General features: G+C 40.9%; 1 protein-coding gene across 1 annotated transcript in view; it reads right to left on the bottom strand.

The window, feature by feature from the left end:
- Ankrd55 (ankyrin repeat domain 55) overlaps positions 1-11,675 on the bottom strand; it is a 154,967-nt gene that overhangs the window by 83,285 nt on the left and 60,007 nt on the right. The window contains exons 4-5 of the mRNA XM_008840381.2: positions 9,207-9,337; positions 1,451-1,560 (exon numbers count right to left, since the gene is read on the bottom strand). Coding sequence (XP_008838603.1) covers positions 1,451-1,560; positions 9,207-9,337 — 241 coding nt within the window. The remainder of the gene's footprint in view (positions 1-1,450; positions 1,561-9,206; positions 9,338-11,675) is intronic.

Below are 11,675 nucleotides of genomic sequence, written 5' to 3'. Positions count from 1 at the left end.
TCCCTCCCTCCCTCCTTCCTTCCTTCCTTCCTTCCTTCCTTCCTTCCTTCCTTCCTTCCTTCCTTTCTCTCTTTCTTTTAGTGGGACTTTTTGCTACTCTAACATTAGAACAATTTTTAAAGGTATGTTTTTAAACTTATTTTCTGAAGACCATGCTTGAAGAAATAATATACTTTCATAACTAGTATTATAAATATTTGTGAAAGTTGTCTTAAAAAGGCTTTTTTCCTTTCCTTTCCTCTCCTTTCCCTTTATTATTCATGAAAAGGGAGTCATCTCCTTACCTCTAACGTTTATTGATTGTTAGTGGTCCGGGTTTGCCGTTTCATCTCTAAATTTCCTTACTTTATTGGGTTTTTGGTAGGTTCTAGTTTTCTGGCTATAGCCCAAGATAACAAGTGGCAAACCCAAGAATAGTCCTAGAATTTCCCAAGCCTTTTACTTTCTATAAAAGTAATTGAGATGAAGAAATCTTGTTATCCCTCCTACCAGGATGATTATGGCCTTGTCTCCTAACAACCTCAATGCCCCCTCCCCCTGGCCCTGGATGTGGAGGGAGATGCGCACAACATATAATTTTTGTGCTGCTGGCCAGGGCCTGGGACTTCAGATGCTAAATTCCCATCAGAGGCATGTTCTGCACAACAGAGAAGGAAAAGCTGAGCCAGCAACATATTACCACTTGTAGAAGGAAATGCTATTATCAGCTGTGGAGATTTTCAAAAGGATAGAGACACAGAGGAATGAGGAAATTCCCTTGGACTGAGAAAATGTTTTTCCTTGGTTTCTCAATTATCTTATGCAAATTAACCTTCTCAAGAGTTCACTTTTTTTGGAGTAAATTTCTTCACATGAATTCCACTTGTGTACCCTCTTGGTTTTCTTTCCAATCCCCTGTAATTCTTTATCAGGCTCCTGTACTGCCTCCTAATTCATAGACCAGGGCTGGACATCCCATTTAGACATTAACCTTTCTGATCAGTCATAGCTATTTTAACTTGTTTGATTTTCTGCAAAGCATTTGCCATTGTTGGCAAGTATCTCCTTCCTCTGTTTACTAGTGTGCTACTTGGCACCTCTACTGTATCAGCTCTGGGATGTCAGAGACTCTGTCTTGCTTACTGTGGCAGAGTCAGAGACTAGAACCTTGATTGGTCCATCATAAAGACTATAGCTATTGAGTTAATAATTGACTATTAAAGTGAATGTATTTATAGATTTCAATGATGAAAAATAGCTTTTCTTCTTATATGAAAGACTATGAGGGAAAAGATTTTCATCGCAGTAAGAAGGAAGTAAGATTAGGGTTTAAGATTATCCTAGGGCATTTTTTTGTGCAAAATGGAAAATGTATATGTTTTGTTTTCATCAACCTCAGAGGGATGGATCAAATGTCTTATGCAAGCTGGATCCTTTCCAACTAGTGCGTTATGTGAACTTGGCTGTTTACCTCACATCAGGGTCCGCAGTGGCAGCATGCAGTGGCAGACGGCCATTTTTATCTGGGATGTTGTGCTTGGCACCGTTTCTGAGCAGACTCACACAGCCTTCAAGCCAACCCTGAAATGCAGAAGTGACCACATCATTATATAACACAAACTCATATAACACAGGCCAACAAGCTTTCTATATTGTTTTACTCCTTTGGTCTGGCTAAAAGCATGTTTTTATTTGAGTTGAAATCATTAAGGACCACAGTTCTAAATCAGGTACCTCAACAGAGAGCTGGAGTTCTTAAGGTTCAATTTCCCAGGTTTTCTGTAGGATATTTACCCTGTCAGATGCAGATTGATGGTAGACTCACTTGCCTTTCCCTTCCTTTTCTAGGACTACTCAACTAGGATTCAACTGATACACTTAAAATTCCCCATTTCCCACATGCCAAAGCATGTAACAGTGAGTGGTTGACCAGCCCTGGCCTCTCAGTCAGTGTTTGGCTTAACTCCAAATCATACTCATTATTGTCTGACTTGGGTGACAAAGTTCAATTCTTTTTTTTTTTTTTTGGTCTTTTTGAGACAGGGTCTCTTTGTAGCCCCCAGCTCTGACTGGCCTGGAACTAGCTATGTAGACCAGGCTGGGCTTGAACTCACAGAGATCCACCTTCCTCTGCCTCCTGAGTGCTAGGACTAAAACTATGTCCCACCATGCCCAGTTTGACAAAGTTCAGTTCTAAAAACTGGATTCCTGTGCCATTTCTGAGTCCTAGCCTGGATTCTCACCTTGTTTCCTATGTCTGATATATAGGCCTTGGTTCTTTATTAGTCCATGTTCTTTTTCTAATAACCTGAAGGATAGCATCTTATTTACTTGAGTCAGCCTCCTCCCAGGGCCTAGATATGTAACCTGAATACCACTTCAATAGCTGAGACTCTAATGCTAACAGCCTGAATCCCTAATATGTAGGTATCACTAGCGAGTTTCAAGGGATACCCATTGCAATGGTTTGCTCACCTATGAAGCTGAAGCTTGTGAACACCCTGTTGACTAATTGTTTCAATTGACACTTGATACCATCACTTGTTGGCCAACACTTCTAACTGGGTCATTTTTCCTGCTCATGTTAAAGGATCGGAATAATCTGACGCTAGCCTGCCCCAGATTTATACTTCTTTATTAATTTATACTTTTTTTTCTCTTTTTGAGACAGGGTCTACCTGTAGCCCCAGCTGGCTTGGAACTCACTATGTAGACCAGGCTGGCCTTGAACTCACAGAGATCCGCCTGTCTCTGCCTCCTGAGTGCTGGGACTAAAGGCGTGCGCCACCACGCCTGGCCAATTTATACTTTTTTAACTGACCTAACTTTTTTGATAATCTAGTTAGGTTCACATGCTAAGGAGATCTACATTTATCTAGAACTCCTGGGTTACTCACCTAGTTATAAGTAAACTGTCAGGCACATTCAGGATGAAACACCTGAAATTCTTACGCACCACTTCCTGGCCTCAGTACAAGCTAGATAACTCTGTTTGGCCAGACACTGGAACCTTAAACTTCAATATTTTGAGAGATTTAGAAAATTTCTGCCATCGTAAAGGCAAACCGTCCAAATTACCATACGTCCAAGCTTCCTTTGATCTCGGTGCTAATCCCTCCCTCTGGGTCCCATGTTCTTCCCATCAGGTTCTTCTGGCTAAGTCAGTTTTACAGGATCCCCACCCACCAGGGGCCTCCCCCCACTCCACTTTAGCTTTTGATCCTACCATAGCCAATGAACTGCCTCCGATTAGGACCCATCCCCAACCTCCTCCTGCTCCCCAGCCTGAGGCACAGCCAAGTCCTCCCCATGCTCTCCCCTTGCTATACTCTCCCTTGCCTCCCATTCCAGGGCCCAACCCAACTCTCCTTTCTCCAACTTGAATAAACTCCCTCTCTACGCCATGATCTTCCCCTTCTCCAGTGCCGCTCTAAATCCATCACCCACTCTCCTTCCACTAACTCTCCTCTACTTGAGGAAATCCAAAACCTTAAATGCCTCCTTACCAAATATTCCCTAGTCTCCCCTATTCTGTCTTCTAGCTCAAATAATCCATTTATCCCTCCTGTATCTAACTTCTACTTTGATTCCAGACCCTGTCTCCGGTACCTCTGCCCCTCTGTCCTCTCATGGACAGGAGACCCCCTCCCATCTCTCCCACTCCAACAGTTATAAAGTCTAAACAGGGTTATAGCACAGTTTTCCTTAATTGATTATGCTGGAGGTTGTAAACATCAATTCGATAATGTTTAACTATGTACCAATTGCTTTTTTCCACCTAAAGCAAGGTTTTGGTAGACCACTCTCTAAACTACATAAGGTAAAAGATTTACCTAGAAACTTATAAAACACAATATGTACATGGGTAATATTATTATCTTATGTATATAATTTAGATTCCATGTTCTTTTAATAAGACGATGCTACATCTTATGAGTCAAACAACTGCCATCTTCATGACTTCAGCTGTGTCCACTAACAAAAAATCATCACAATTGGACTTGTTGACTTAAGTATCTAATTAAAAGAGGAGGGGTAAACAGGGTCATTGGACCCTCACCTGAGTATCCAGCTGCTCTTCCCAGCCAGCTGTATGTAATTTGGCCATAATCACATGGTCTCCTGAGTTTGGGGAGGACTAAAGTACATTATCTGAAAAAGGCTAGGAAGAAAAGGCTTGATCCATGCTGGGTTAAGGCTTTCCAATGTAAATACTCTCAGGTCACTCATATACCTCAGCAACCCCTCAGTCATCTCTGTAAGCTCAGTAAATTCATTGGTTCCCCAGAAAAACTTTAATGTAATCAAACATTAGTTTGATACTACAACCTAAAAAGGGGAAAAAACAAACTTAGTATCCCCAGGAAAAGAATTCTTACAACAGATGAAAAATTTGTTTGTTAATGTTATTGTCTCATGGTTATTAAAAAAAGAAAACAGAAAACAGGAGGATGTTGGAAGGATATGAGAATGGAGCTATTTTTAAAGAAGGATTTATGTATGAAAATTATGATGGCTGGATATTTCTAGAATTGACAGAGAAATGAGAGAGCTGGGCAGGTGATGAAGGTCTGTATAGTGTTGTTACAATATAACAAGGATAATGTGTAGACAATCTTGAAATTTCTAAGGTCCTAGCTTAGTCAACTAGTCTAAGGATGTCTAGTCAAGGTTTACTTAAGGATGTTGCCCAAGCTCTGTCTACATAGCACATGGTAATTAATGTACCAGACTGGTGTAACTAACCTTGTTGGATGTTTGATAGCCAAACTTTAAGGCCTATATTAATCTGGTCAGAGGGACTTAAAGGGACAAATTTTTGTTCCTTGCCCTCCAAATTCCAGGGGCTATGGAGCATCTCTCAAAATGTCCTGTAACTTTGGTGAGTTGCCTGTCCTCTTGTTCAGGGAGGCCATGGAGACCCTAGAAGATGGACTTAAACCAGTGTCCAGTCTACAAAGAGGAGGGTCAACACAGAGGAAACATGTCCTCCATGCTTCCAAGCGAAGCCCCGGTCAAGCAGGGCCTTTTGACTTATCTTCACATAGATGGAACTGGTAAAAGAAAAGCCTGAGGAGCCAGGGGCTCCCCCCAGGCCCATGTGACCCCTGAGGACCAAATCCTCATATGACCTTAAGAGTAAAAATAAATTGGTTTATTTGGGCCAACAATATGGTGTTTAAACACCCAAAAGGAAAGTATAACCAAAAATTAAAGTCATCAGTATATTTTAAGGGTTCAAGGGATTACACAACCCAGACATTAAACGTAAGTTCTTATGTTATTTAGACAATTATCTCTCATTGATGACTTTGTTCCTAATAAGACATTACTCAGATGTAAGTCTTCAAATCTTGGTCTACAATACTGTAGTGTCCACTTACAGCAAGAGAGGCAACCACTATTATTCTAGCCTAAAAAATTAAATGATGGCTAAATCTGTTTTCTCTCTCCATCTAGAAGCCTTTGAGAGGTAACTGACACTGATTCTAGCCACTCCAACAGCTATCAAAATGCCTGAAAACAAATCCTGAGTCGATCACTCTCAAGTTCAGCCCTGGCAGAAAAGAAAAAAATATGAAAAATGAGCTATTACCTTGGTGCTAACCATTGCTCCTTGCCTCTTCAGATATTTTCAGGACCAAAATCCAAAAACTAACTCTTACTAATTTTAATCAGTTGTTACTTTCCTTCCCTCCACATGTATACAAGCTCCTGTCAACCATTGAGGACCCTGTTGAGATGCATGAAGAGGGAACCCCTGCTGTCTGACCAAACCCTAATCCAGCCCCCCCATGTCAACCCTGTCCAGCAGGAAGTAACAAGACGACAATGCCGCCCTGCATCTTATAACACAAAAGGCTGGAATGTTAAGGTTCAGATAGCCCTGCCCCCTCACCAACAGGGTCTCATGGACTTCTCAAGCTCCTGAGAAAAGGGAACCTAGCTGATAAGCGCCCTGGTCTTTGAAGTCAAGAGAAGCAGACTTTTCTCCACTGTTTGGCCAACACAGCAGGCTTCCCCTTTGATTTCTAAAGAGAACAGGTTTTAATAGTCCCACTCTCCCACATCCCCCGACCCAACTTAAAAAAAAGTACATCTTCCCACCTGCCACTCCCTTTAAGAAGTCACCCCCTTTAAAAAGACCCCAGCTCACTACCTGGGCAGACATTTTCCCTGCCCAGAAGGGAATCTGTCCCATGTGTTCCTTTGCTAATAAACTCTGCTTTCTCCTGATCAACCCTATTCATCATATGGCTACTTTTTATCTATCATAAACTAATAAATATTTATTAGTGATTATTAAATCAATTTCCTGCTTCCTTCATTTACGTATAGTTAAGCCTCAAAATTTCCCAGTTTGATAAGAAGATGACTGAGGATTTTCTTTCCATAGTACAATATTGGAAACACTAAAACACAAAATCTTAATAAATATATTGAAGAAAGAAGATACTGATAAGAACAGAACTTTTTGATTTGAAGGGTCTAGAAAATGTCTGCTAACAAAAGCACATCAAAATTCATGGGCTAAGCCAGGCATCCAAAAGTAGGTCTATAATCTCATCACTTGTAAGGTTAGAGACAGGAGAATCTGGAGTTCAAAGTCATCCTCAGATATATAGTAAGCTTGAGGCCAGTCTGGACTACAGGAGCCATGGTCTCATAAAAACAAAACAAAAACTAAAACCCCAACCTAAAAACCTTTATGACTTATAATATTGACTCAACTTTTATAGAATTGATTAGTAATATCTAAACTTTAAGTAGAAACAAGATTTGGGGGGTATTGTCAGTTTTGACTCACATTAAATCTCTTTCTACTTGCTAATGTCTAAGTCATCAAGTTCTCTGCTTAAAAGGAGAAAATATGATCAAGAGACCCAAAAGAAAGGCATGTTGGGCAAACTTTAGAATTGCCCAAGATTTACAAGTTTTGAAAAGCAGATCCTTTGGTGAAGGAAGGTTTGAAACATCTAAAACATTTTGCAATGCTTCCTGGAACTCCGTGTGTGTATGTGGTTTTTTTCTTCTTTTTTTTTCTTCAAAAAAAAAATTTTAAAATCAACAAAAATATTGGAAACCTTTGCCATAATTCAGAACCAACAAATGAATTTTATACCTATGACATGGTAGCTAATTTCACCTTTCCCTCCAGCTGTAATAAACTTAGGTTATTATTACCATACCTCAAAAATAATGATAGAGGCACAAAAAGGTGAAATGATTTGCTCAAGTTCACACATCTATACATTTATTTGCACACTGAATTGAGACTCAGTTTCTAAGTACCACTTTTTAAAATTTATTTATTTTTTATTTTATGTGTATGAGTGTATTCCCTGCATGTATGTAGGTACACCCATGTTGTGCAATGCCCGCAGAGGTCAGAAGAGGGTGCTGGATCCCCTGGAACTGGAGTTACAGATGGTTGTCAGCCACCATGTGGATGCTGGGAATCCCACCCGGGTCCTCTGCAAGAGCAGTCAATACTCTTAACCGCTGGGTCATTTCTCCAGCCCTCTAAGTGCCTCTTTTGCCAAGTTTCTCTTAACGGTCAAATGCAGACATTGCTGGCAAGTGTGGTGAGTTTCACAGCAACCTTCAGAAGTCTCCTCTTCCCAGTGAGCCTCAGCATAGGCACAGATGAGTCTTGCCTTGGGGACTCACACAGAGGCCAGGTAGAGTTAAAAAGGAAATCTCACATGGTGTCATGTAGGCTACTACCCTCACAAAGCTCTTTAGGATGCCTTTCTAGAAAGGGGTGCCTGAAAGATGTCATCTTTCTGAGCCCCAAGTCACCCCTCATAATTCATGGTCTACAGAAGCACTTCCTTCCTCATCCCTTCATATTTAGAAGTTTGAAAGAGATTGTTTGCTGTCATTGTAATGTAGAGTCTAGTTGTAGTCAACTTTAAAAACTACTTCTACCCAATTCTTCCACCCCTTGATCCAAATTTTTTCTTGTCTTCAACTGAGACACTAAAAGTCTTAACAAGAGAAGTAATTAAGGCATGTGCTAGAAGGAAGTGGACTGAGAGGGTAGTCACCTATGTACCCGAGACACTCAGCTAACACAGAAAGAGTAGTGGTTCCAAACTCAGTGGAGACAAAAATCACCACAGAGCTTTCTTTAGCCTTCAGATCTCTAACCTCCCTGGCTCCTGTACTGCCCCCAGAGTATCTGACTAAGGAGGTTTCAGGCATACCCCAGGATCTGCCTTTTAAACAAGCCCTCTAAAGATATTGACTCAAGAGATCTGTGGACCACATTTCAAAATATTCTGTCTAGATTTGTTTGTGGGTCCTAGAGAAAGACAGTATAGGAAAAAAAAAAAAGAAAAATGGTCTCAAAAGAAAATCTCTGTGGGAATTGGGCAATGCAACCTTGAAATCTCTGTGAATTGTGGCAGGAAGGGGTGGTGTGTCTGGGGAAGGGAAGGGTTTTCCATTAGCAGGGCACCTTAGTGGGGCTGGTTGACCACTGTTGACTTGCAGCGGTAGCACATGCAAGAGGCAGCAGAAACGTGGTCACGTTTCTGGAAAGGAAGAAAAGCAATAGAAGCCTCATACATGGTGGGTAGGACTTGTCTGACATGAACTCAAGGCAGTCCTGGGAGCTTGCATAAAGATCGCAAACATTTGTTAGGAGAGGGCTAAAGATTTTCAGTAAGTCTTAACCAAGCTAGGTCTGATGTTGGGCAATGCTGAACTGAAATCTGGAGTAGGGAATGACATTACAGTTTCTAATTTGAGTGCTATGAACTGAGTGTTTCATTTGGTGTTGCCTCTGCATGTATGTATGTCTGTCCCCTACTCCCGAGTCATCTCGCCCTCCCCAGTTCTCATCATTTTTCACATTTCTCAGCCTGGAGCTTCTACTCCATTAATCCTCAACTAATCCCACTCCAAAGAAGTCACCTGAATCTTCAAAGCATTACCACCCTCTCAGGGTTATTTATGGTACCCTTGTCAGAATGGTCAGAAGTGTCCCAAGGGACATTCTGATGTTGTTCAGATAGAAAAGAACATTCCTCTGATGGTGGTATTTCCTCTATCTTAACTTGTGAAGGGTCCACATAAGTCTTGAAGATCGTGAGTAAAGCCTCAAGTTCCATTCTCATCAGCTACTGCATCAGTCCAGGAGCACTGTTCTTCGAGTAGACTCCACATGACCTCTTTAGCCCTCCTGCTCCACAGCCCCTTTAGCAGACACAAATTGGTACCAGGTAGGTTGCCAGGCATAAACTCGTGCGGCCATATGCATCCTGCGTGTTAATGTTGGCACCCATCTTCAACAGCAGCTTCACTGTATCCACTTGACGTCCAGAAACTGCATGCATCAAAGGTGTACATCCTGGAATGAGACATTTCAACAGCCTTTAAAAATGTTTGACTTATGAGATTTATGAGCAGTCTTTATTTTCCTGTTCATTTTACTTTTTCTTTGCAGCATAAAGCCAGCTGTTGAACTGTGTGGTACTGAAGAGAGATGAACATGACTGTTGCTATGTTTATATAAGTGATATATTTCTTTCTGGTGTATTTTTTTCAGTTATCCATAAATCTGCAGTAGTTGGTTGATTAAAACACTTTGGGCAGATGATCAAAACTGCTTATGGTTGCCTCAGGAATATGAGATTTCAGATCTAACAGGTTCCTACTGACTAGGTTAAGTAATGCAGAACCTCGAAGTGCCTTTGGAAAGCAACTCCAGCTAGCAGACAGTACATTTTTACTGGAGGTAGTTGGTAAAGCTGGGTGGTAGCCTAGCCTTGGGTTGCATAAATTCTCACTAAAAGGATCCATCTGTGCTAAATCTTTCTTCTCTTTCAGAATCAATACAGCCAAAGGGGTTTGGCTTTAAAGTGTGTTTTCTTTCTGAATAAAAATAGAGATGAAATGATGTGGTTTGAACAACTTTGTAGGGCTGTTGGAACAAACGAGGTATGTCACATTCCTTCAGGCTAAGAGACCAAAGCACAGGTACAACTTCTTGCCCAACTGATATATTTAGGTGGTGTTGAGCTGGAGATTTGTGTTGAGATTCTGATTCTTTGGATAAATTGAAAGCTGTGGTTCTCAGAGAGCCCTGAGAATGAATGGATCTATGGACTGCTCTTCTCACTGAAAGATGTCAGCTGGCAGCCCAAGAGCCCTCTCTGCTAAGATTTTTTTAGGCATTTGGGATGGGTGATGCAGCAATGAATTGCTATCTTAAAACAGTGGCAAAAATTCCCTCCCTCCTTCCTTCTTCCCTCCCCTGCTTCCTCCCATTCTCCCTTTCTGTCCACAAGTGGCAGTTGTAACCGTCGGAGAGGGAAAAAGGACATAATGAAAAAATTATTGAAGGAATTTGTGACTCTGAAATGGTCATTAAATAAAGCAACTGGATTTATAGATACTATTTTCCTAAAATTACATGCTTTGTTTGGCTTAGTTTATACCTATCTTGAGATCCTAGTTTCTATACCCATTTCATCAGGAAATGAAAAGGGGAGAATTATCGTTAACGGCCCAAGATTTATTATAAAGTTATGGCAACTAAAACAATAAATAGCTCAGTAGTTGAGAAAAGAGAATCCAGGAGATACTCAGTCCTGTATAGTATGATTTAAGTGAATTATGCATGGGTAGGGGGCAAAGGTGTTTAATAAACATGTACTGACAAATTGGCTGCCCGTAAAGGGTAAATTAAAATAGGTCCAGACTCCCTACCACACATGAACATAATACAGATGGATTAGAGACCAAACATGAAAAGCAAGATAAAACAATTCTGAAAGAAAACAGAAAATACCCTTATAATCTTAAAGGTTGACAAAGCCTTATTGAAGAAGATAAAAACTAAAAACTGTGAGGGAAATACCTTATTAGAGTCTATCTATAGTACATATATCCATATGTACTATAAACTTCTATAGTACATATATCCATAAACAAAATTCAAGGCTAGATACATAATGGCAATTTTTTTTTTGTTTTAGTTAATAATAATTTTTTTTTTTTGAGACAGGGTCTTGATATGTAACCCAGGATGGCCTTGAACTAGAAATTGACCTGCTTCAGTTTCCTGAGTGCTAGGATTATAAACAAGTCTGCTTTGCTATACTTGGCATGAGAAGTTAATTTGTAAAACCAAGACAAGATTATTAGCTAAATTAAAAAAAAGAGTGAATAAATAAAAAAATTCAACCAAAAAGACAAAAATTGTTCTAGAAAGCTTTAGTTGTCAACTTGACACACCTGGGTAGAGGGAGCCTCAGTTGGTGAATTGCCTCCATTGGGCTGGCCTGTGGCCATGTCTGTGGGGTATTTTCTTGATTTGAGTGATGTGGGAGGACCCAGCCCACTGTGGGTGGTACCACCCCTGGGCAGATGGGCCTGTGTTGTATAAGAAAGCAGGTTGAACAGGGGCCAGAGTAGCAAGCCAGTAAGCAGCATTCCTTCATGGCCTGTGCTTTAGCTCCTGCCTCCAGGTTCCTGTTCTGAGTTCCTACCTTGGGCTTCCTCAGTGATGAACTGTGACCCAGGAGATATAAGCTAAATAAACCCTTTCCTCCCTGTGCTGGATAGCTTTAGTGTCAACTTGACACACCTGGGTTGAGGGAACCTCAATCGGGAAATTGCCTCTATTGGACTGGCCTGTGGCCATGTCTGAAGGGCATCTTCTTGATGAGTGATGTGGGAGGGCC

Source organism: Nannospalax galili, unplaced genomic scaffold, assembly GCF_000622305.1.
Source record: "Nannospalax galili isolate Female #2095 unplaced genomic scaffold, S.galili_v1.0 scaffold339, whole genome shotgun sequence".
Classification (NCBI taxonomy): Eukaryota; Metazoa; Chordata; class Mammalia; order Rodentia; family Spalacidae; genus Nannospalax; species Nannospalax galili.
This window is presented reverse-complemented; position numbering and strand designations above follow the sequence as displayed.